General features: G+C 38.2%; 2 protein-coding genes across 4 annotated transcripts in view; one reads left to right on the top strand and one right to left on the bottom strand.

Moving 5' to 3' along the window:
- The window catches only part of LOC136046656 (dipeptidase 2-like), a 472,322-nt gene that overhangs the window by 124,729 nt on the left and 321,023 nt on the right, over nt 1-26,570 (top strand). The gene's annotated exons all lie outside the window — the stretch shown is intronic.
- SLC6A2 (solute carrier family 6 member 2) overlaps nt 1-26,570 on the bottom strand; it is a 61,284-nt gene that overhangs the window by 12,534 nt on the left and 22,180 nt on the right. Inside the window, 8 exon segments of the mRNA XM_065733302.1 lie at nt 1,115-1,214; nt 3,770-3,898; nt 6,716-6,828; nt 7,517-7,641; nt 9,717-9,820; nt 13,284-13,418; nt 14,201-14,339; nt 25,755-25,992. Of these exon segments, the coding sequence (XP_065589374.1) occupies nt 1,115-1,214; nt 3,770-3,898; nt 6,716-6,828; nt 7,517-7,641; nt 9,717-9,820; nt 13,284-13,418; nt 14,201-14,339; nt 25,755-25,992 (1,083 nt within the window).

Raw genomic sequence — 26,570 nt, 5'->3', positions numbered from 1 at the left:
CTGCCAAAATGTCAGCGCTTGCCTTCCGGCTGCCTTAATGTTCTGCTGGGTCATCAAGGCAACTGGGGTCTATCAGGAAAAAGAGGTAGATGAGGCCATGCCAGATTTAATCAGTCAAAATCTTTTAAATAGGACCTGGGGCTGCAATAAGTTCTTAGTTATAAAGCAACAGGTCATACTGTGTCAGTAAACGCATCTGTCAGCTACTTAAGACAAAGGAATAGATGCTTTCTTGGTTGTGGGGGGAGGCAGAAGGAAGAAGGGAAAGGATGATGAAGGGCAGAAGTTGCAACATTTACACAAAGCCTGGCTAAGCTTGGTTTAGCATGGGAATCACATGCAAAGCCTAGCTACTGAAAAGCACAATAAATCCTATTTTCAGAGTGACAGATAACTTCCTTTTATTAATCTAACAATATTTTTATGCATCTGCTTCCAAGCCAAGTTAACTCTTCAGCTTTTTTACAAAAATGAATAAGTTGCTTGTGTCCTCGTGTATTTTGAGAGAACAGTGTAAGAACTGCTAGCTTCACGGTGATACTGAGTGCCAAATTCAAAACCTGTACTAAAGAAAAAGCTTCTAAGCTTCAGTTTGGTGACAAACAGCTCTAGACAGGCATGCTTTGTGCATGCATCAATGGCTTTTAACTGTAAGAGAATGACTAGAAGAATATGGTGGTGTAGTATGGGTGGGAGAAATCAGCAACTGAGGGGAGGTAAATGGCAGTAAGGATTATCATGCTGAGATCTGAGTCAGATTCATTATAAACATTTTCTGAATAGACATAAATATGACTTTCAGTTCTAAAACAAACTTATTTGGAATCAGGGCAGCTGGTTCAACAGAGACTTCACTGAGTGAAAAAGGGAGGACAAATAACAGCTTAAGAAACTAAATCTAGCAGCAAGCAATTTTATCTGTCGCTGATAGTTCAGACTGCTGAAGTAAGTTAAGATTTTCAGTCTTAGATGCATTATTGAGCTCATGACAAGTTTGTGATGAATGCTGCATTACTGAATGTATTTCTCTTACCCATCCAAAAGAGGAGGGGTTCCTCTACATTACATTTCCAAAATATTTGCAGTGCTACTGACAGTGACATTAATTTCTTACCATAAAACCAGGAAACTCCGATCGCCTCCATTAAGACAGCAAACAGTATTGAAGTCCCAGCTGCAAATGTGTCCAGAAGCGTGAGCACATAAATTCCACCCTAGCATGGGGGAGTTAAAAGATGCAATAAACTGAAGTTACAAGTGGAGTCATTTCAGTAGTTCAGTAACAAATTACCAGAAATCTGTTCTACTTGAAATCTCTTAACCCAGGCATTTTAGTACGGAACTGGTACTGCAGACGTGGGTGCTTGTGTACAGTCAGCATAGTGAAATCAAATTCGAAACCTTCTTGAACAGGTGTCCTTTCATCTGCGTTCCTGCTGAAGGAGAAGCCTCATATACAGCATGAATGAGTTTGGGAGAATGCTCAGCAGTTTGTAGGACAGGGCCTGTCTAAGCGCCTAATGGAAATCTTCCTAAATTATGGGCAGGAATGGAACACTACAAGAGTTTTCAGAAGCTAGTATTGCTCAGTTTGTTCCTGAGGGCTAATCTACTGTGTTAGATCAATATCTCTTTTCCAACACTCCTGTGAAGGAAGCAGTTGCATGCTAAGTCTGTGGGAACAGCATTGAGCCTTGTAGTTTCCTTGCAACACTGTTGGCAAGCTCCTGCTCAGTGGGGAGAGCAACCTAGCTCATTTTCCTGTACTGCAGAGTGTTTTGGTTTTTCACTGGATCGTGGCTGAGAACTGCAATTGTTGTTACTAAACTCTTTTTTTTTTTTTTTAAGCTATAATTTGACAGTTTTTTTCTTGTTCCGCAAAATAGTAGAAATCAGTGCAAATTACAGCTCAATTTATTGAAGTTGAGCTAAAAAAGGAATGGAAAGGGTGGTTCATTTACTTGTTTCATCAGGAAACTGAATAAAATGTTTGAAGACATACTTTGTCAAAAGTGAACTACTAAAAATTTTCATTTCACAATAGATTCTCGTTAAGATTCTTTTCTTGCTATCAAACTTAATTTGCTTACACCTGTTTAGAAGTGAAAAGAACAAAAGTATAATTCTGTCTTTCCCTATGGTATAAATTTTGTACTATGGAGATCTCTAGATAGTTTTAATCTCTGCAGTCATTGGTTTTATTTTTTCATGGTTTTCCAGAACTGCTGTGCATATTTGCAAGAATAGAAAAAACAGTACTTAGGCGTTGTCTAGGTTTTTAATTCTGTGGGGGCTTGTTGGGAAACTGAATGAACTTTGATTGTTGTGTTAGAAAATGTTCATTCAATGGCATTTCAGTTTGACCTCTTGTTTTCGTTCTACACTTGCTCTAAATGAATGCTGTTGCTATCAAAACTTAGCAAAATGAACAATGGTTTTGTAAGAAACATGTTTTGAAAATACAGTCTCAAATGTTCAGAGGATGAAATCAAGCAACTTAATGTGATGTTCTTCCTCTGTAACCTGTACACATTAGAAATAGTCTTCAGTTACGTGCACCATTGCATTTGGACAAGCCTGGGCTGCTTAGTGCATTCCAGCTGGTATGGAGATCTTAATTCCAAGCAGGTGTCATTACTTGGCAGCTAGAACTAGATTGTCATCTTGAGCTGCATTAGCCTGCTTGAAGGCTGTGGGACTGCACCTGTTGGCACCTGCCTATGTTTTCAACCACTGAGTTTCTTCTGAAAAGAAGTTTCTTCTCAGTTGCAATTTAGGATGGAGAAGAAAGTAGTGAAGTCTTTGGGTAACAACAGAGGTAGCATGTCACTAAAAGGACAGATGTTTTAAATCCTTAGTGTCACATTTGAGAAAACAAGGTTGAGAATGTTGGGGTATTTTTTAGTGTAAATAGGTCTTTGTTAGCTATAGATTAAAGCCATTTCAGTTATCCTAATAATAGATCTGGAGACTGATTTCAGGGAGAGAGGTTCAACACATCTCTTTTCATTGTGGCTACCTCACATTTCACTTGTTTTCTGTCAGTCTTGACATCTTGCTTGCAAAATGTTTTTCTTATTTGGCAAAAATCAGGAGGTTCTCTCATGGAAGGACATCTGACCTAGTGCATTGTTGAAAGACTGGTGAAGCAAAGCATTCAAGAGGGGAAAAAAAAACCACACAGGGTAACAGTGATGATGAAAACCATAACTTATCCTGAATATTCAGTAAACCAGCTGTATGATTTTCATAGTGTTAAGGGTTTGAGATCATTTCAAGGAATATTAAGAAACACAGAAAGCTAAGGAGGTAATTGTTCCAAACTGCTTTCATGCAAAGTAAATGCTGCTTATTTGATTAAAAAAACCAACCAACCAAAACAAACAAACAAACAAACAAAAAACAAACAAAAAAAAAAACACCCAATAACCAAATAACTGAAGGACTGGTCACTTGAGATCCTTAATTCCTCACAGAGGAGCTAATTGCTCTACAGAGTTCCATTTAAAAACCACACATAACACTAGGAGCACAAATATTTCCATGGAACAGAGGCTTGTAGGTTCAGCTGATAGCTAATAATATCTGGAAAGAGCAGAGAAGTATTACATAGGTAAGACTAATAGTAATAATCTGGCTGTAAGGTTGTTTAAGAATTAAAAGTTGTCTATAACCAGGTTACAGACACCTGCACCCCTTGATATTTCCATCTGGGGAGATTAACTGCATTTTTGAGGTAGCTTGTGGTGGAAACCTCTGTTGTACTTACATTGGTGATGCAAAAAAGGGCGAGAAGGAAAGTGCCAAATGAAACACCAAAGGTGAAGAGCTTTCTATGCTGCTTCAGAATATGGAAATCATCTGCCAGGCCAGTGATGACAGCTTCCATTCCACCCATCTGAGGAAGGGAAGGCAGAAGCTCTATTAAACAGTACTGATAAGTTCTATTTACAGATTGTGTAATTAATCTCCAACCACTGTATGATTTCTGACATTTCAGATGTACATTACTGGAGATCTCAGGTAGAATTTATTGTCTCTTGGTAGAGAGTTGAGTCAGAAATTGAATGCCCAGTGCCATGCTTGTTGGCTTGATTTCCCATCCTCTCTGCTGAGCATTTGCTAACTCCACTAGGATAATAAGTGAGACAGTACTTTGGGAAAAATAGTATCCATTTGAATAATGCTTGTGAAGAAACTTAATGTTCAGTAATTTAAGAACTTGAGATTTTTTATATAAAGAGAAAAATAACAGTTCACAAGCACCTAGAAAGAAGACATTGAACGCAGATCCAGTTTAGCCACTGATTAATTAAATCTAGTTAGTTAGAAATGTTTAAAGGCCTGGAAGAATCACTGTATAAGAAGCTTGATGTTATTTTTCTGTTGACAACTTGAAATTATTTTTGTTTCCTAAAGTAAATACTAAACATTGGCTTTTATTTTTTTTCCTTAATATAGGAAATATACTTCTCAAGTTTTCACTGTAATTGCTGAGTTATATAGAGTGCTACAAATTCTGTTTCCACTAACAAAAGTATTCTGCCCCTCCTCCACCAAGAAGTTATGGGGAAATTAATTCCAGTTTCCTGTCATGATACATTTATTTAAAATCTTTTGGGGAAGCTGGAGGCTGTGTGTTTTCTGACACCAACAGACTGTTGCAAAACCTGGTTTGCTTTGTGCACTATAGGAGTTAAGATGTATTGATATGGTCTGTTGCTTTCCTTAAGTTCCTTTTGGTAATAATCTAGTGAAAACAGCATCTCTGGTTCAAATAGTAGCAGAGTTGTCTCTAGCATATGGATGATTTCAGTCAGCCAAGCTGCTGGAGGCAGTGAAGCTTTTTTTTTTTCCCAAAAATAATTAATGTTCACAAATAATGTTGCAAAACCTAGTGTGGGTTTGTGCTTCTTAATCTCTGGGGGCATCGACGAGTGTTGTGCAGTTGAGATATTATTTGACATGCTCAGAAATTGTTACTGTGTTGATGCTTTAATGACAGTGGAAAAGTTGAAGTGGAAAAAGATGGTTTGTATTATTTTGGCCAAGGACCAATTCTTAATGTGTCACTGTTTATTCCATTTGTTAATCTCCCATGTCAAGCTAGATACATACTACAAAAAGTGTTTGCAAACATTTGTTCCATTTTCTGTCCTTTCCATTGTTCCTTGCTAAAACCTGCATGATCAGATTTCTCTTTGCTTTAATATTTTGACAGTTCTGTTTTTGTACAGATGGCCGTAGGTCTGTGCCAGTGCAGGTTTATGTGCATGTATAAAAGTGTTTGTATACAATTCTTTACCTTCAGCTTTGGGATTATTTGACTTTTATCTTCAAAAATGCTCATTTTCCCTTCAAAGTATTCGATCAGGGAGAGAGTTGAAAAGATCATGATAAAAGATTCTGTATGATCTGAGTTCTCCTCGGTGATTAAAAAAACTCCCAAACAAACCATTAACAAGTACATCTTTGCTCCTTATTTCAATCCCTTCTCCCCCTAAGTTATATATTGGAAAGAAAGAGCTCCATCTGGCCGCAGATTATCAGCACATAGTATTTCATTTAATTCCAAAAGAAAGAGCTTTACCTGGTTGTAGGAAAAGTGTGTCCTATAATCCAAGCCTTGTCTTTGTTACTCAAATGTTACTACTAGATATTGTCTTAAATTTATCACTGTTGTACAGTTAAGGTATTATGGATCTAAACCTGGATCTTTTTCTTCTCCCAGTTCTGCCCTGGTTACTCATGTCTTTCCATTGACCTAAATTCTTTCTGTGATTCTTTCCATCCCTTCATGCTTGGTTCTAGATTAAAGATGGCTAAGCTACGCAACCAGATATAACCTGGCCTGAAACTTCTGAGTAAGAATGTTGATTTTCAGGTCATTCAGATATTTTCTGTAAGGCTGAAGTTTCTGTGACTGTGAATATCGTGGTACAGTATAAGCCATCACACTGTAGAAAGGTCAGATGCACTCCTTCATTGTTGAGTGACAGACAGAAAGTCAAACTTAATACTGAATTTATCTGCAAAGAGAAGCATATTTTGTCATTCCTAGTTATTGTTATTTCCTCACTGTGAAAACAAGTGTTTCAGTATTTCTTAGTCTTCATTTTATGATGGTTAGAATTTATACAGTAAGATAATAAAATCAAACTGCTATGGAAATATTCTGATGCAATTATTAAATTGTGATTACATTTACAGGAAATTCTGTATCATTGCTTCTCGGAAAAAAATCATAAAATAGGCCAGCATCAGACATGGTCTTTAGCAGATTAATGCAGTTAATGTGAAAATCTCTTCTAAAAACTCTGTGCCATTCTGTAGCTTGTATTTTACAGGTAGAGTCCAAAATCTAATTGCAGGTTCATAGTAGTAATTGTTCATAGAGAGATGTTGGGTCATACCTTGGAATAGCAATAAATGTTGATGAACAGCCCCTCGCAAAGGTCATGAAAAAGAAGTGATGAGTTTTCTGGCTTGTAAGTTACTTCCATCTCTTCCTAAACCTTTTCAATATTGTGAGTCTTTTTAATTAAATATACTGCAAGGAGTAATACTATTGGTATGTTGGCTGTGACTGAAAACAGATTCAGGGAGCATACAGAATGTTTACTTGAAAAGCAACAAAACCCTTGTTTAAGGTAGATACTTCTCCAGTTATATTCTGAACTGTGAAGGAGAATGGTTCAAAGGAAAAAATACTCACAGAACTATCGATGCCGAGAGTAAGGAGCATGATGAAGAATACCACAGCCCAAAATGTAGATCCCGAAAGAGTTGAAATTGCCTCTGGGTAGAGGATGAAAACTAAACCAGCTCCTGAAATAGAAAGGAAAAAGAGAAGTAATAAAAAAAAAAAAGTGTTTCTTAACTTCGTAATAGCGTGTATTTTAACGAGATAAGGTATGACTAAATTTACTCCTACATCAGTTCGCATCACAATCTAAGTAGCTGTTAAAACAAGAAATTGCATTATACAAGAACTATTTCTGAAGGACTTTAATATTTTACTCATCACGATTTTGTAGATAAAATCCATTCCATTCTTTTTATGTTTTTAATACTTTTCTACGGGATTCACAGTCTTAGTGGATATTTTTCAGTAATGTATTAGAGAAAGATCCTTGTGGATGCAGTCTCTTCTGTTTGTCAAGAGAATTCTTGGATGTGGTAGTGTAGATGTAGGAAATGAAACTGTGGATGACCTGTTACAAGTGAAGGGACTGCAGCTAACCTCACCAGAACTACTCAAAACATTTATCTATGGCATTAAAGAGCAGCATTCCTTCAAGATTCTGTACAGTGGCAATTCTGTTTGGTGAACCTGTGAGAGGCAAGATGCTATGTGAATCAATACAATTTACAGTTTCCGTTTCATCAAGACACCTACACAATTTTAATTCCAAGTAATTTCATTGAGATTTAACAATTGTTTGAAACAAGTATAAACGTTTCAAGGAAATGGTGGATGAAAAGGAGGATTAAAAGTAGTGTAAAATTCACTTACCTTCAGTGGCTACATCCTCGATTTTAACTTTGTGCTCATGAGCCATGTAGCCCAATATGGAGAAAATTGCAAATCCTGAGATGAAGCTTGTGACGCAGTTAATGGTACTAGTCAGCAAAGCATCCCTAATGATAGGAGAAAACAATAGCCCAGCAGAAAAGAAAAAAAACCCAAAACAATATTAAGGTGGGGATTGCTACAAAGATAGCAGTCTCACAAGATTCTTCCCAAATATGCAGTTGTCATGATGCTCAAAAGCTCATATCAGCATACTACATTAGGAAAGGACCTACTTCTGTTCACTCATTTGATTTAATGCTCAGTTCTGCTCAAAAAGAAAATCAATAAAGCTGTATTAAGCTATATCAAGGAGTGAATTGATCATTCACTCGGTAGCTGTAACGTAGCAGAAGAGTGGACTGAGAAGAGAGAGCCTCACTAGGGAATACTTAAAATAGTCAGAAGCAATTCATGTAAACAGATATTCAGGAACATTTTTAGATAACTCCAGTGCAGTTCTAGTGAGCTGTGCTACCATTCAAATTAATGATATGTATCTGTTGTAACGAGGTCCTGTCATCTATGAAGCTGCGTAGGCATTTAAAAAAACAAACCCACAACCCACTTTTTTTTTTCTTTTAGTCAAATTTTACAATATTTAAACTTTAAGCCAAATTGGCAGTTGTAGCAAAGCTCTCATTTTTTTCAATCTGCCATAGTGGTATGATAGACATATGTGTTTTCCTTTGTATTAATAGCCCCTATCACCAAACATAGCTTGAGGACAGTCAAGCCATATGTCTAATTTAGATGCCTCCCTAACCTGCAGAATGGCTGATAAGTAGCCTTCTGCTGCACGTGACCTTTAGAATAGAGAGGATATCTCTGTGAACGTTAGTGATGGCAAATGGTGCTTCAGTAAGCAGAAAGTATTTCCTTTCATCAGTCACACTACCTGGAAACATAGGTGGCTGATACCAAACTTTGTTCTCTGGATATTACTACTCTTTGGCAACACTAAAGAATTTGTCTTACAGTGAAACTTACTAAGTAACGCTGAACAAATATAGCAAGCTAAGAACTAAATAATATAATTTCACATATGGTCTTTGGTATTTTCTTAGTTTCAAATGTATTTCTTCCATTTCAGAGCAAAATTCCTGAGAATGTAGATGAAAAAAACCCACAACTATTATATAGGAACCTACTTGTGAGGTTAATCTAAAATCAATTAGAGAAGACAGAAGTGTTAGTTTGGAAGACTGCTGTGGCTAGCCCTCTAAGGGAAGGGTTCCCAGATCTGCTAATATCACCTACTTTAAACAGCAAGGAGACCTAAAGTCATTCCAGGTTAAGTATAAAGTCCTCTGAAGTCAGAGAAAATATTCTGTGCTTTTGGGTTTTTATCCAATTATGTTTGTTCAAATATATATGTTCTCTTGCATTCTTGGTCTAGTGGTTGGCAACTCTGCTCGCAGCAGGGGATTGAAACTAGATGATTTGTAAGGTCCTTTTTCAACCTAGGCCACTCTGATTCTGCGGCTATTTCACTGGAACACTTTAGCTATCCGTCAGTTCACAATGTATTTATAAAAAGTGTTCTTTCTGAATTTACATTGCATGGGAATTTTTTTTAGAAGATGCTTGTTTTCATTCCAAGATGGAATGTTAACAGAACTTCTAAATGGTGGATGTTCTCAGGAGGTGCAGAGCAGCTTCAGTTGGACTTCCATGGTGGTGAGTCAGCAAAACACTTATAAGTCAGCTTGATTTAAAGTACATTCCTCAATTGGAGCTTGACATAAAATATTGAAACATAATCACACAGCACTAAAACAGTTCTAGAAGCTGGGATCCTTCTGCTTTTAGTTCCTGGACCAGTAAGCTTTAATTCTCTGTTCACCATTGCTCTTAATGGTACATTTGAAAGGCAAACACAAGCACAGTTTACACAGCTGTCTAAAGTCTTAACTCTAATCCTGCTCTGTTTTGCAGTGCTGCAGATATCTTGGCAGGTTCCTGTTGCTAAAATTTCTGTAAGACTGTTTCAAGTTTTGGGTTGGTTGCTATGTCTACGCAAGTCTGACCATCATTAATAAATGACTGAAGATAAAAAGGTATCTTAGTACTTTTTGCAGCTGCATTTAACAAGTAGAAGAGTATTATTCTGAAGCAGTAATGAAAGAATAGCGTGTCTTACCTGTAACAGTTGTTGTCAAACTTATTGTAACTGGCAAATGCAATTAAAACACCAAACCCAGCTCCTAAGGAGTAAAATATCTGAGTAGCTGCATCAATCCATACCTGCAAAATGACACCAGTGTTGTCAGGGTGTCAGTTCAGTCTTAAAAGGTACATCAGGCAAATGAGAGGATGGTACAAAGCAACTGGTGTTGACAACGAAATGATCAGTGCTGATGCTCATAGACCTGTTAGGTGCTGCTCAGCAGCCATGAACTCAGCCCCAGTGTGTAGTACAGGCATGGTCTGAAATCCTTAACAGGCAATGGTCAAGGATAATGCACTGGACAAGCCTGCAGAGCATGCATGTTACTGCTTCTGTGGGGAGTCTGCTTGGTTCTGTACTTCTGAGCTTTTGATGAGTACTGAACTGATTATATGAATTTTTCTCCCAGCTGGCAGGGATGCATTTCCACTAGTTCTTGTTCTAAGTTAGTTTGGAATGTACAACCAAACACCTGAATTAGTTTCTGGGTCAAGAGTTACAGGACGTTTTCTTTCCTGTAAGAGAGCTTTATTCATGGGACTGTAATTCTATTTTAGATGATGCTTTCTTTCTTCAGATGCTGAAGCATAACTGAAGTGCTGTGAATAAAACCATCCAAGTTTTTATTTTTTTTTCACTGTCTTTTCCATTTGTTTGGAGAAGGAGTTACTCCTGTGATAGTCATAAAATGTCAGGTTAGACACAGCTCAGACATTTTAAGAATTGTCCACAAGGGAAAACATTTTTAAATGCTATAGCTTTTTCTAAAATGACTCTCCAGCACGCTATCCACTCATGATGCACAGAGAGCTGTCAGGAACAATGCCAGAGCTCTGGTCTTCTGGATCAGGAACCTGAAAATAGTCTCCACTGATTAATGAGGTTTTCATTTATACAGTTGTTGAACAGAGGTATTTATTTAAATAGGCACCTTACAGTTAAATTCCTCAAGGGTAACAGAGTCAATGGAGCAAATAATTCTCAGCATTTCTAAAAATGAGATCTTCATCTTTGGCTAAATCTGCCAAGTGCTTGAGACTACAAAAAGCATTACAAATGGATTTTATTTTCATCCCGCTCTACAAGATCAGGCCCCATTCATCCATCTAGCAGGGACACTCTAATGAATCTAGGATGGTTATAAACTCCATCCAATCCATCTGGATGTTAATGCTAAGCCTTCCTGTTTGACTTAAGCCAAAGAGAGCTTTATCCAATCTTAACATGATTCATGGGGTTAAACAGCATTTATGCTAGTGATCATGTTTTCTCACTGTAGATGCTTTTCACTACTGCTTACTGATGACTGAAAACTGTTCGTTGAACTCTGGGTTTGGAGATAACTACTGAGAGTTGATCGTTATTTTGAAAAACAAAAAATGTTTACTGTAAGCCAGGGGAAAGGTGCTTTTCTCAAGGTGCAATTCACATAGGGATTAAGATCATGGATTTCTTACTAAGTAGGAATATAATCCTGTAAATTGAATTCCTTGCTCATTTTGTCTTATTCCCCATTAAACCCTGATGTTCTGTTTCCACATGAAGGTGGAGATCAAATAGAGCTGTACTCTTCGAAGTACATTTTTGTGGGTGAAAGTGCAGGAGAAATGTAAAAATTCCTGTAATTTTTTCCTTTATTTTTTTCTTTTTTTCTTCAGAAACACTTTCCATAAATTGCCGTAAATGCACATTTTTTTTCTTGTGTATGCAGATCTAAAGAATTAATGTGCTGTGTGGATAAGAAGCACTGTGTGCACCTTCAGGTGCTATATACTCTTCAGGAGTTTTGTTAAGATGTATGAAAGAGTGAGTACTCAAAGTCTGATTTAACTCCATACTTAACCCTCATTCCTTTGGCAGAACAGAAATGTAGCTGCCCTATTACACAAAAGTCTAATGCATATAATGTGCAGTGGGAATGATTATTAGGACTTTTACAGAATTTCAGCAGGAATGTTATTAAGCATTGGTCTATCAAAGAGATCCTCAGGAGAATATCTTTTTATAACAGAAACCATTTGTGGATTCAATATCATTGAGAACTGAGGTGTCTTAGGGCTTTCTCATAGTTGCGCAGTACATGGCCTTAGAAAATGAGAGGACCTTAACATGGGTTCTTTGTGGGATGCTTCAGTCCCTTTTGCAAGAGCATTCACAGAGACCACTGCAAGTCATTGCTATGACTCAGGACTTTTGTTTTTGTTAGGTTCATCATTTTGGAGAAAGAAATAATAAATGAGAATTAGGGAAACAGTGACATGGAACTGAAGCAATTGTCCAGTCTTTGGGGCTGAGCACAGAGATCAAACATGCAAACCCATTTCTGCAGCAGGTGGTTCTGTGGGCCAGCAGGGAAGGCTGATGTGATAAGCAGTTTGGGAAACTTCTTATAACTGATCTTCAGTCTCTTATTCCAGAGCAAAATTTTTTTTAAAGTGATCTGAAGAACTTAGTAACAGATAGGTTTGGGGTCAGCCAAGTAGCTGCAAAGATGTTAGGACAAGAAACAGCAGTGCACAGAAGTATCTTTCCAAACACAGAAGACAGCTGTGAGTATGGAAGCCTAGATTTGAAGCTGATGCAAACTGGCACTTCCGTGGACATCCAAAATGTGTGATGTTTTTTTTTAGCAGTACTTAAAACATGAAAAATCAAGATAGAATGTAAAGGAAACATACATTTAAACTATGCAGAGACTACACAGACATCTCTAAAAGCTTTTCAATTTTCAAGACAGTTCTTCCTACTAGTAGAACCATGGCCTTGCTTTTCAGTTTTGTATCTACTTGAATCCACAGAGATATTGTCAGTTGTTTCTCAGCATTATTTTAGAATAGGACAGTGGAAAGATCTACCTGTGCTCATCACATCATTGTTCTCTGTAGTTCTGAAATGCTGACAGTTTAATCAGTTAATGACTGTATTTGTGGATCTTGTCTTACAACAGATGAAATAATTCATACTTCCAAGGTACTCCCCAAATTGAATTGGTTTGGGTGGATTTCATGAGAATGTAACAAACATTAAGTGATACAGTGAAATGTACATTACTTTCTATGGGAAGATGAGAACACTGTGTTATTGAATGTGTCCTTCATATGAATAACAATGATTAGGCAAATTAATATCCAGACTGAGTACATTTATTACAGTGCTTTTGCCAAGTGATTTAAAAAGCAAAATTTTCTTCTTGAAGTAATTCTTGACCTTTTGAGAGCCGATGTTTTTTATAATTCAATTCTCATGTGCGATATATTTTTGTATAATTTACAGAGTGCACAAAGTGTGGACTTTTCTAGGGACTAGTGCACCTGCAACCACCCTCATGCAGATTCTCAGTGATCAGTGCAGTTTGAATTCAGGCTAAGGTACTCCTGATATGGAGGATGCTGGAAATTTAGAGTATCAGAAATAGTGGGAATGCTTACGCAAAAGCAGAAATGTGGCTGCATTATTTTCAGAACTTAGATACAGTAATTTTAGTTTAGTAACAGTGGTAGTAGGTTTAATAATACAGAATAAGAGCAAAAAAGTACTTACTGTGGCTTCTTTTAATCTTCTGAAATCTATATGCAGATATGCATTTATTCCATTATACGCGCCAGGCAGGGTTATTCCATGTATTAACAAGACAAATAATACAACGTAAGGCAGAGTGGCTGTTATCCACACAACCTGCAGATAACAGAGATCCTAAAGGTTAATGATTCTTAGAAGATTTAAGAATGTGTGAAAAATACAGCTGATACTTTCTTGGTTTTGTCCATTTAGTTCTATGGAGAAGCTCTTTATAGTACACCTTGGAGGAAACACCGTAAAGTATAATGAAGGGGTTGCATATCTATGTGTACCATAGGAGGCAGAGTTGACAACTAGAAGACTATGACTGCTTATGGTAATAACCAGTGTACACTAGACTGCTGATAAGCTGTTTGGCTCTCTATAAGTTTAGTAAATAAGCATCATCACTGCCTGATGTTGAGTGATATTTTTATGAAAATCTAACCCTAGAATTTCTAGTGAGCTGTTTTCTGAGGAATATCAAAGAGAAACTTCAGATTCCTTTTATTAGGCATTTATTTTTCTTCTCATGACATTTTATGTAACAACAAAGCATGGAAGCATCAGTGTGTTTGGCTAAGAATGGGATGCACATCAGATGATTTAAAGCATCTGTGTCTTTGAAAGTGTTTTCTGGGTGAGACCACCAATGCAGAATTGAAAACAGCATGCCAGTAAAATTTCCAGACAAAACGCAATCCAAGCAAAATTTGTAGATAAAATAAAGCTGAATCTGGATTGTGTACTTCAACTGCACATATACGAAGGCCTCTCACATGGTTTAGTTCCTGAGGATCCCTCAAATGCAGTGATTTAGTCTTTTGATCCTAAAATAAGGAGACTTCTTAAAGGAGACAAAGAATGTAGTTGAGATAGAAGGACAATATTATCTCTACCTTTCCTGAAGTCTTCACGCCTTTCCACAGACTAAAGAAAAGAATGATAACCACCACCAAGAGGCAGAGGGAAAGTTGCCAGCGAGGCAAGCCAAGGTCGTGGATTCCACGGCTTTCATGCAGGTGCAGAACTCCTCGCCTGCATACCAGATACACAGAAACAAAGCCAAGTCACTGGGGGAAAAGAGCTTATACCTATCCCATCCTGGGGGCAGTGGAAATGGATGCTGCACTGTGCCAGGAGCTGCCCCACAGACATTGCTAGCAATCAACAAATTTTTTTTGTGAAGCCGTATGTTGTGCTGCTTCCCACACTTTGGAAGTGTCATTCATTATCTTCTAGTTTCCTTGAGCACTGAGCAGATGCCCAGAGAGGATGCAGGATCTCTGTCCTTGGAAATTTTATAACTTGGCCACTGAAGACCCTGAGCTGACTGATTCACTTTTGAAGTTGTATTAGACATCCCTTGGAGATCTCTTTTGATTTTAACTGTTCTGTGACTCTAGATAAGCAAACAGCTGGCTTCCTGCACCGTGGGCAAACAGTTTCTGACTGAATAGGGTACTCTGAGGCTGCAAATGGAAAATGTGGTAGGATAGGAGAAGCAACAGTTGGTAAATTCAAAATGGACATAGACCACTTTGTTGCTCACTGAGATAGCGAGACAATAGCAGAAGAAATTCTGTTGCTTACAGAGTACAGTAATTATTTTGAGATCAGCAAAAAGAAATGTAGAAAAGAGTATTTCTTCTGAGGCCTGGTGATGACCATTAGAACTGTCAAAACACATAGTGTGCAAAAGACTACTATGGATCTCCCTTCCTCCTATCTGTTCTGTGCTGTTGAAGGCTATTTTGTTGCTTGGTCAGATCTACATAGAAATATTTCACTGAAAGCTATATTTTTAATTGTGTTTGGAGCCTGTACTAGGGGAGAGTTGCAGAGCTAACTCCTGGCTCTGGTACAGCTCTATGGCATGTTGGCTTGGGGATGCAATTTCTTAGTGTTTAGTGTCCTTTCAGAACAAATAATTTTGATCTTCCTTTCTTTCTTCTCCTCTTTCTCTATTGCCTTTATTTGATATGCACTGCTTGGGTAAAATAGACAGTTGATCTCAATCAACACTGTGATGACAGTCTTAGCACTGAAAACACAAACAAATGAAATTGACGAATCCCCTGTCAGTGGAGGACCTTGATATATACAAGATATCTGCACTCTGGAGAAACTGAAGTACAGAGCAATTTGCCCTGTGTGACTGCAGACACACGGGTAGTAAAGCCTGAGGAGACAATTCCTGCCCCGCTAACTGTGCATACATTCTCTTACTACGTAGCTAGTAAGACAGAGTTATCTTCAGGCCAGAGATGAGTCAGATTTTTAAGACAGAGCCAATCTGTGTCAACTTGAATGGGGAACACTGAATAGGTCTCTATAGTAATTTAGCTGTAGAAACATGATTGGAAAATAAGGGCCCATTGATACAATCCATCTAGTAATCTACAAGTGTAGCATATGATTCCATTTTCATACCAAAGTATCTAGATATGATTAGCTGAGAACATAACAGTTCTACTTCCGTAGCTTCTCATGTTCAGTAAGAAATATTGTATTCTTGGACTGTTCCTATTGTACATCCTCAATTGAATACGAAATACTTTTAGAAAGCATCCTCCTAAAATAATCAGCTGCTTGATTCCTGTGGCACTCTAAGGATAATTACATGTGTGGCATTAAAGAGGTAATGACAGTGTATCTGTGGCATGCATTCAAAGAACCTTTTTGTTTAGAATGTATGAGATATCTCAGCTGTTATCTGTGGAAACAGCAAAATGGTGAGAAGCAGAGTTTTTGATATCCCATTTAAAAAATCTTTAGATGTAAACTAGGAGGTGATCTCATTCAACTTTTCTTTATAGAGTGAAATGAAGCTATTCACATTTCTGCTAGTAGAGTGTGTTTAAATGGGGATGCAGAGGTGTAAATTAACTCCGGGCAGAGATGCCTGATTATGTACTAAACACCACTTTGAGCAGTGTTAAATGTAGCTGGGAAAAGTATCACAGATTCATATAAGAAAATCTGCCCATGGACTGGGAGAAATTTTGTCATCTGTACTATCACAATTACACTGTTATTATATTTGGATGCTATAAAGAAAGTCCTTCAGATTACAGTGTGTAGATGGGCCTTTAGAAAAACAGAACCTGAACTTGCACTCTGTTTCCATTTAACTGTTTTTCTTCTTGCCTAAACATTCTCCTGAATTTTAAAAGAAGCCTGCTTCCTTCTGTTTGCTTTCCAAGGAGCAGCAAGCAATGTCTTGATGTTAAGAACACTTGACAGAACAGCCACTTCAAGTGTGAGATTCCCAGGATTTTCAGGAGCATCTCCAAACCAGGAGCTCTGCTCTCTTAATAAGGGTAAGGGATCATAAAATAGGAAAAGAAAAAATATTCTGTAGCCAGTTAAAAAAAGCTGTGTAACCAAGCAACTAAGCAAAGAAATCTCCATAGACCACTGCTGTTTCTGAGATTGAATTCTGGTGAGTTTTGCTTCCTCTTCCTTTATTATTATTATTATTTTTCCTTTTTGACCTCTGGAAGTAAGTCCTAGAAGCTTTCTGAAAAATGCCCTTTCTGAAGGTTGCTGGGAAGCAATTCATGAGTGTTTACCAATTAGCAGCTACATTTGGGTTCCAGCTGCAGCAACAAGCAAGAGATCTAGTAGTTAGACTGTGATTTGGATTCAGATGTGCTGACATCTGAATAGATGGAAAGGAGAAGCAGCAGTCAAACTATTAGACTAGACCTTCTTGGCTTAAAGGGTAGCTTTGGAATGTACTTTGAAGAACAGTCATTTTTTGAACAAGAGCAAATTTGAAAAGAGTTCAGTGTTCATCATGTTCATCTAAGTTACCATACATCAGCAATGCTATAGAAAATCCAGTCAGCAGCTCAATTATGCTGCAATTATTCCTGTCTCCCCTTAAGTTGTACCTCCTTTCAGGAGCAACTGAGACTGCTTTCACCCTGCCTGCCTCCTTTAGATTATGATTCCCTTAGAATGGCCACAAAAAGAAAATGGGAAGGAAGTGGTACTGCGAGACTCTCCGTTCATGATGCTTTGAGCTTGAAACATCAGAGTTCAACCTATTGATGTTACAGTGGAATAATGCAAGATGGCCACATCCATCCCTACACTGACATTGTCTTACTGCAGGATTGTCCCACTTCCCAGTGCTGTAAAGGCACGTATGTATCATAGGCAAACTGGCATCGAGTGATCTCTTGAATCCCTACATCAAGGAGCCAGACGAGATGCAGCACCAATTATCAGTTTATTTTCTGACATCTTCTTTAAATTGTGTTCAAAACTACTGAGTGATTCTTGTTTACTAACTGTAGAGATTCTGTCCAAATCTAACAAAATAAACTCTGAAGTCACAGCTCTGAGTCAGAGAGAAAGCAGCGATTAGAGGCAGTAAGACATAAAGAATTAATATTTTGCTTAAAGATTTTGATTATTAAAAAAATGAAAATAGATGAGAAATCTATGCAAAAAGGATGAGAAAATATTACAAGGAAGAAGGATGGAGAATAGACACTGACAGATGAGCTGACGTGTTGCTCAAGACACTACAGATGGAAAGTAGAACAGGGACATATTGTGCTAAACTAAATAAAAGAGGAGCTAATAAGAAATTAACTTTATCAGCCATTTGTGCAAAGGAGCCTGATCTATGCCAAGACTACTTTCCATGTAAGGGACTGTAAATTACATTTGCAATGTCTTTGAGACTGTAAATATAGGTCCCAAGAGTCTGTCCGCCTAATTGCAAGAGGAGCAGGAATATAAAGTCATTTCAGTTTGAAGCTGCATTCAGAGATTCCTATTTCTCTCTCTGACAGATTTATGCTGGTCCTCCCTTTCCCAGTGTTCCCTGCTGGGAAGATTCCCTGAGTCAGTCCATAACTCTGGCACCAGTTGTTGCCCTCCTTCCTCACCACAGTCATCCACAGTCATCCAAAGGAAAGAAGTTCACCTCTGTTGAAATCAGCAAATAACAATTTGTTTGCTGGATCACTGTCCTCTGTTTTGTCATTCTGTAGCACTTGGTTCCTCTTTAATGTGGTGTCAGAGAGCCATCAGGAAGCTCATCTGCTGGGTACTCACATATAAAACCTACAAAAGACTGGTTATTGGGGAACAGGGGTAGCTGCCCAGGGGACTTAGTAACTCAAGGAGTCACAACTCTAGTAACAGTTTGTGACACAAAACACTTCTTTCCTGTGTCTCAGAGTTCCCATCCATACAATCAAGACTATTATAGCCCTTTCCTTTGTCTCCATACTGAGAACTTATTCTGTAGGGAAGTGATCAAGGATGAGTGTAAGCAAGGAACAACAGAAAGGAAAAAAGAAATGCTAAGGGTCTCAGTCTGAAAATTCTACATTTATATATTTTTCCCTCACTTCAAAACATTAATCCATACCCAGAAATGAGAGGATAAAAGCTTTAGGTGTTGAATTCTCCTATATTATGTCAGGTTGATTCTTTCAAAGGATTTTCTAAGGGAGCATTTATGTAACTCATTCCTGGGGAGATTTCAGTGGCTGTTTTTGAAATTTAGTGCATTTTTATCCAAAAAGGTCAACTTAAAGATCTTGGAGTAGGCATTGTTTTTCCAATCCCAAATCAATTATAATTTCATTTTCTCAACACAAATGTGATCACATAACTCCATGGGCTCAGACTTTTTTATTTGTTATTTTTTAATTTAATGCAAAATTTATTTACCTAAATTTGGTGTGATCCATAGAAGGGCATCATTCATCCAAACAATTTCTAGATGGTTTGTGTCATATTTTAGATGGAAAAATGTAATCAATTTATCAGTAATTTGACTGACAGATTTACAGTCTGACAAACTGAAATTCTTCCAGTGGTAAGCTTTTATTATAAACAAATGTTTGATTTCAGTATTTGTAAACATCACTTCTGAGTGTAGAGTTATCTCAGTTTTTAAGATGGCAAGTGAATATGAAATAAATGCACTATGGCTTTCAAAATGAATAAATAAATAAGGAGCTGGCCAAGTACTTCTACAAGTTAGTAGTCACTTTTGAGGGATCAAGCCCAAATGGTTCTCAGAGAATGAGTATTGAGGAAATTAATAGAGATGTAAATAGACATAGAACTGATCGTCTGAGCTCTGTTCCCTATCCTGGTAGTTAGACTAGTTTTTATGATTTAAAGCTTAATGCAAAGTGTAGTCTGAAAATGCTAAGAGCACTGACAATGTATACAGTGAGTAATCTACAGAAATTAAATGACATACTCAGTTTAGAAAGCAATTTGTGGCATGATAATTTTACTCATTTAGAAGGCTCTCCTAGACGCATCTCTTGCATTTATGTATTTGTGCAACCATGGTTCAGTTGTTCTTGCTGCTTGTTTCCTTCAGGGTATAAAATACGGTTGTTCCTTGTCCCTGTGGAAATCTCTCTGGATTAAGTAGCCTTGGGTGGGGTGTTTTGCACAGTTTGCCATGTTCCTGGTGCAGATACAGCACTGCTTTTACTGCCATACTGTTTCTACAGCAGCTGCACATAAGCTGTATGTGCACAGCTGTGTGGGGCAGAGCTCATGGCACCAGTGCTGGGGACTGGAGCTGGTTGCATGTGGGTCGAGCACAGATCCCTGTGCTGTACTTGTGGGGCTGCGTGTGACGTGCAGGGAGCTGAGAAACTCTGTGTGGAACCCCAACTTTGTGTGGCTGCTGTTTGAGCTTCTGTGTGCCTCCTTGGTGCTTGCTAAAGAGCTCAGGAAAGGTCTGATATCACGGGTATAAGTAGCATCACTGCAGTACAGAGCAGTAGCCTGGCTCTAGGAGAGTGCTCTCCTACAGCTAACAAACTCAGAGAGTGGTGCTGAGACATCTCACAGTGCAAAAAGCCATCAGATGTGTGCGGCTCTGTGTGTCCCACAGCCTGCAGTGCAGGTACACCTGCAAGCTGTGCCTGGGCTGTGCAGAAGTGAGACTGCCTTCAGTCACTCCAGCCCTGTGTATGCCTTCCTGCCTTGTCTTTTACCAACACCTTTCTTGTCTGGGTCTGGGTCTTTCCATTTCTCAAGTTATTTCAGCTCCCTCTTGTGTTAAAGAATGGAGCTATAGAGTATGATGGGCTTCAAGTATATTTTGGGTGTTGCTTTCAGAAAGATAATTTACCAGTGATATCCTGGTTGGATCAATTGTAAAGTGATATTTGAACTGAATGAAAAAGTCTTTCTTCTTGAATCATGATCATTCTGAAATAGTAAATGCCCACCAGTACTGAAGTCTTCATTTATAAAGAATGTTTATCTCAACTCACTGAAGTCCTTACCCTGTTTAATTCTCCTATTAACTTTGTAATGGTAATCTCTCCTGCTGTTTGTGCCACATGTCAGCACATTCAAGCCCGCTCAGTGCTATAAAGAAGAGAGTTTAAAAATCCATTTTTGAACCCATTACATTGAGATATGGAGATAAAAAGGGAAAGCCTGAATTTGACACTTCAGTAGTTGTAATGAATACCAAACTACTGAAACAATGTTTGTAGTTTGAGCTTTTTATGGCAAAGTAGTTACAGCATGTGAGCTTCCCCCCGATCACCACAGACCTTAATCAAAATAGAGGCATTCCCATGCCTCTACAGAAAGCAAAATTTCAAACACAAATGGAGGCACTACATCAATGCTACCTAAGAGAGAGCACTTGATGAGAACCAGGTGAATCCAAAGAGGTGGTGCCTGTATGGCACCTCTGCTGGCTTTGTCTTGAGCAACACGTACTACAGAGAGGCTCTGCCTGGGCTTGCCAGGATTTCAAATGCAATGTAACCCAGGAGAGGTGCTGTAGCAGTACTCCCAGCTGCTGTAATGACTGCTCAGAGCCTGGTAATGCTACCAAGCTACAGAGGATTCTGAGTAAAGATAAGGAGTTAAATTCCTCCTGCAAGTTAGCACAAAGCAACCTCATTGCTTGTAGCATAATGTGCTGCTCCTGACGTGTGCTTACGAAAACCCTCTGGAAAAGTTAGCTTGGCAAAGCTGTTATTTCTCCAGTCTTATGGACTTGTTATAAAAGGCTTTTTGTGGGTTAGGAATCATTTCCATGAAGCTATCCAAAACCTAAGAACGTGTGTACACATGTGGATTGATTTTCACTCTACTCAAATTTCATTTCTTTTCTCTTTGTAAAAGGCCAACAAATGTAGAGGTGTGAGCATACATGAAAAGCAAATTTCAGAGCTGTGCATGTAAATATTTTGTGAATAGCTGTTTTTCCTGCGCATAAACACTTTCAACCTGAAAATTCTGTACACTGAGTCAAAAAGAGAAAGATTATTCATTTACTTAGTTGAGCTCAAAAAAAAATCTGCAGTCAAAAAGTGAATAATATATGATGTGCAGGGGTGAATGTGTAGATCTCAAACTATGAACTTGTAAACAAGACATTCAAGCATTAACATTCCTGTTTCCCCTCTCATTATATCATCTTGTCCGATTCAGATTTTATTTGCAAACACGGTTACTTATGCTTACAGTTGAGCTGGTGTTTTTTTCTCTTTTGGACCAGCTGCTTCACAGATGTTTACATGGGGAAGGTTGGTGCCCATTGTGCTGGCCACTCCATTTGCTAAGTCACAGAACTATGCAGACCTTTGGCTACTCTGCGGTGGCATTTCCTGTGAAGCCTCTTACATAAAAGTGACTTCTACTTTATGCAGTGAGGGTTTTTGCAGGGTATTGTTGGTTTGCATCTTCCTTGTAAATTAATGTGTACAAATATGATAGATGTGGACTGCTGCAACTCAACATCGTCCTCACTCCTTGTTCATGGGTGGCCTTCTTGTAATTGATCTCTCCTGGGCAGACTTCTGAGTTCTGCTGATTTCCTTTACTGAATCTGGTGGGAAAGTTTCTCTTAAAATGTGTTTTACTTCTTATGCAGAAAGAATGGGTTACAGGTAAAAGCAGTGCCAGAGGAAAATAGCTGTAGCTCAATTCATTTGTTGATAATTTTACTACTTTGTTTAAAAAACTGTCAAGATTAGTTCCTGAAAGAACAATTTGTTATCTTATAGGCACAAGGCCTTATGAGAAGAGCAGTGCTTTTGTCACTCCAAACTGATGCTTTCTGATTGTCAGTATAAATGAAAGCAAGATGGAAACAAACTCTTTCCAGGCACTAGGATGGAGAGAACAAAAATAAAGTATGCCCAAATTCAGATTAAATATTCAAATAGGAGTGCTACAGAGTAGATAGAGGAGCTTTTTCCTTTTTTGAGAGTTGGACTTCTGTTTTTCCAAGTAAATGTTTTGAATGAATTATTTTAACATATACTGAGTGGATAGAATGCCTCCTGCATTGTGTGTTTATTTCCAAGCCACTAATGAGGGAAGTAATCAGTACATCTCCAAAGAAACATGGAACTGACTTTTTATTCCTGGACTTCTCTTATGACTAAATATGAACGAAAGGACACTTTTTTTTTCTCAAATTTTGGAGTGTTTGTTTAGTTAATTTTGCAGTGTGCAAGTGCCTTATAATTTATTTTAACCATCCCTAATGAGGTCTGCTGAGATCCCATTCCCTCCTGTGTTCCTGGTTTAAGCAAGCGACCCATTGACGTCAATGACAACTTGGCCTGAGTTGAGCCTGAATAACTGAAACCAGACAGCAAAATGAAATGCTCTCTAGAAAGCATAAGGGTAGGACCTCTTCAGCCCAAATTACTGCCCAACTCCTGAGGCTTGAAAATAAAATCTAGATAAGTTTGCCAGAGTGCCTCTGTCATTCCTTGACATGGGAATTACAAAGTGAAGTGATTTCTTCCAAGTTTGTGGCTTAGAGATTTCTTCCTGCTCTCCCTCCCTGCCAAGCACTGGACAGCTGAAAGATTTGGACTCGATCCTTAGCAAGTTTTCCCTTCTCTCTCTGAGTATAAGCAGTGAGAATTAGTATATTTCTGTGGAACTTAGTGGTGCCTTTCTGGAAGTACCACAGTAATATCACAGCACTGCCACCTCTTCCTACACTTTTCTCTGTGCAGTGGAGGTAGAGATGGCAGAGTGAGCTCTGGCAGCTGATTGGTTTTAGGAATTTTCTACCAGCTTTGTGCTGTGAAGGACTTATGTCCCAAAGAGAGAACAAGTGTCTGCTTCTCTCTAAGTGAAACCACATCAGCTGTGTGCCTGTGGCTTGTTCTGGAAATACCTCTTTTCAGTCATTTTCCCACCAGAGAAGAGATGTTTGGTGTTTCATGTCTCCCTGCTTACATAAGCTTGCACGTATTCTTGATGTAACTTAAACATGGAATGAGAATTAAGAAGTGTCTAATGGCTATGTGGCAGGGAAAATCAGGTGTAATTCCCATGCAAACATTTGGGTCAAGTTCAGAAGCACTTCAAGCAGTAGTACAAGATGGTGTAAGGACACCCCATATTTTTAAAGGAACATTCAGACTTTGCTTAAAGGGGTTTTCAGAGGGAATGTAACCAGTTAGGCCTTTACTTGAACTCTTAGTTCACAGTATACTACATTCAACAATGGTACCTTACTTTGTAAATGTGCTACATTGATGCAAATTTAGCATTACATCATCACTCCTATTTCTTAACTCTGTTGCATTTAATATGAAACTTTGCAGTCAGAAGATCCAGCTCTATCTACTGTAAAAGGACCATGGGAGCGAGGGCAGTTATTTGTTATAGGATGAAATGCTGTTTTCTGAATTGGGCTGTCTTTGCTGGGTTGGATCTGAACACACTAAAGCTGCACAAGTGTGGGTCCACACCTGAGCTTTGCAGCTGGACTTGATGAGCAAATCCAAATACTGCATAAATGAACATAATGCCCCTTGTGATTCCCTGTTTTTGCAGATGGGAAAGCAGCTGTCATAGATTGCATTACATGAGTTTTTATCATTTTTGCAATATAATCTAGTTGCTAAAGAATACAGGGCCTAAGGAATTAAGAGCTGTCCCAAAATTCAGGAACAAAATCATAGTGAAATGTCAGATTCCCTTTTTATTCTTATGTTTTGAAAACTGTAACTTGAGTCTATTTCATGGCAAGGAAAGAACCCTAATATGTCAAGTTTCAGTATGCAGGCAGAACTGCAAACAGAGCTTTTTCCTGAATCAATGGAACTTAAAGCATTGTGCAGAGACTCCAACACCACCTGGTACAAAGACAAAAACACCCCCAAACATAATGTGATAACTGAAAATGCAGATAAGCACTTTAAATCATAAATGAGAAAAGCATGAATGTGAGGACTGCATTTTGCTTTAAAAAAGCTTAAGCACAAGATAACTATAAAAAGCACTTTTCTACAAATGCTGGCCACTTGAAGTTCTGTAACAATTTGAAGATGCTGTTATTATTTCTTGTATTCCACCTTAAAGTCAAGCTCTTTGCATTCATATAGCCTTTTTCTAAAAATGATCAATTCATATAGAAGTTATGAACACATTGTCTTTTTAAGGGCACTATATATCTTGGCTGTCACTATTTGTCATCATAGTGAGTTTCTTTAAACTCAAATCCTCTTAGTGTTTTCAAAGCATAGAACCCCTGCCCACAGGTTGTGTTTTCTCTACTGGTTATTGTGCTGTCTTCAAAAAAAGAACAAGCAGCCACAAATGTTTCAGATTACAGACCTCAAGATCCCTATTGTAGCCAAGCACCATTTTTTTGGTGCTTTTTGCTAACAGCGGTGTCCCTGTGTTTCAGCAGCTCAGCAGATGTATGCCTTGCAATTTGTCCATTTCCAACACAGAAATACTAATTAATTATTGGGATTGATTCAACAGCTGATTCAGTTAGCATGATGTTCCCCCTCTTTTCTTTCTTCCACTCAAATACCATTTTCCTCTGGGGATCTACAGTGTAATTATTTATATGCAGATTTATAACATTTGCTTATACCTATCTGTATACCTTTTTGCTTTTGATTTCAAGTGTTTGAGTGTGTCTTTGCCCATCTTGGCCCGTACTGCAGACTGCCCTTTCACTCAGGAATTAGAAAATGTCTAGCGTTTTACAACTGTGGTGCCCTCCTCCCTGCTCAGTGCTTCGTCTCACTTCATTGAACTGCTGAGGTCTACTCTGAGATAGTTTGCAAGTGGAAAATAAATTATTATTTTGAAGCCTTAGAGTCAGCTTAGTTTGCCTTGCAGTGGTCTTTTTCATAACACTGTTCTGTTTCCTTGCTCTGGAAAAGTTGGTGTGAGCAAAAGTGGGATACTAGGAAAGATTTGTATCTTTTGCTGAATTCCATGTTGTTCTGTGGTAAACGCTGCATTTGTACTGGAGAAACTGAAGCTTGCAGAGGCAGGGGTCTTAATCATACCAGAATACAAATCAAACGTTACCACTGTGTTTTTAACCTGTCTTCTGGTGCTTATTTTAGAGGCTGGATGCTAACCTATTTTTTCTTCTAGTGGAAACACTCTTAGACATACTATTTTGAATAAATAGTAAGTTAAGTCAACACTTACTCATAAAATTCAGCAGCAGGAGTGAGCTTGTACTTTGAATATTTGGTGCCATTGCCAAGCACCGATGCGTTGAAGAGTTTGGGATCTGTACAGTTCGGGCTGTTCCAACTGTTGTCGCAGTTTGTCCAGGGGAGCTCAAATGTGAATGATGAAAATAGATAATACAGAGACCAAGCTATGATAACGTTGTAGTAGAAACCCACGTAAAGAGCTATGAGTATGACTGCATAGCCTACACCTGAAGACAAAGGAAAATGAGATTATACATTGCATTTTATATGCGACAGTAAATGCAAACACTGTAGTTTAGTACTCAGCCATAAATAATTACAAATTTCTTTTAGATCCCCAGACAGATGACTGTTTTTGATGTTTACATGCACGCCATTGACCTTAAAACAAGTGATTACATTAATGAAGTTGGAAAGTGATTGGCCTTTAGGAAATCCAGTTGTCTTTGCCAGAGAAAGAAACTAAGCAGCTCAGTGTCAAAATCTGTACAACCCACTGGTGTTTTTCTTCCAGTGCAGAGGACTGCAAGCCCATGTTAGGAGTGAAATTTGTTTCATCTTCATGTCAGAATCCTTGGCAACTTTTCTTGGAAAATTAAAGCTGAAGTTTCCCTATGCTTCATACTGAGCTTGTTTAGAACAGACAGCATTCCCCATCCTGTTTCATTACCGTTGTTCCTCTCCAGACTGCATCTATCAGCTTGTAACTAGATCCAAAACATGCATGTAACAGCCTATGCCATTCCTCTGAGTGGTGCAAATGGTTCTGGAGCATACGAGTAAATCTTAGTGAATATCAAGCTTG

Source organism: Cyrtonyx montezumae, unplaced genomic scaffold, assembly GCF_038088225.1.
Source record: "Cyrtonyx montezumae isolate F1298 unplaced genomic scaffold, pur_monq_1.0 scaffold_17, whole genome shotgun sequence".
NCBI classification, from domain to species: domain Eukaryota; kingdom Metazoa; phylum Chordata; class Aves; order Galliformes; family Odontophoridae; genus Cyrtonyx; species Cyrtonyx montezumae.
This window is presented reverse-complemented; position numbering and strand designations above follow the sequence as displayed.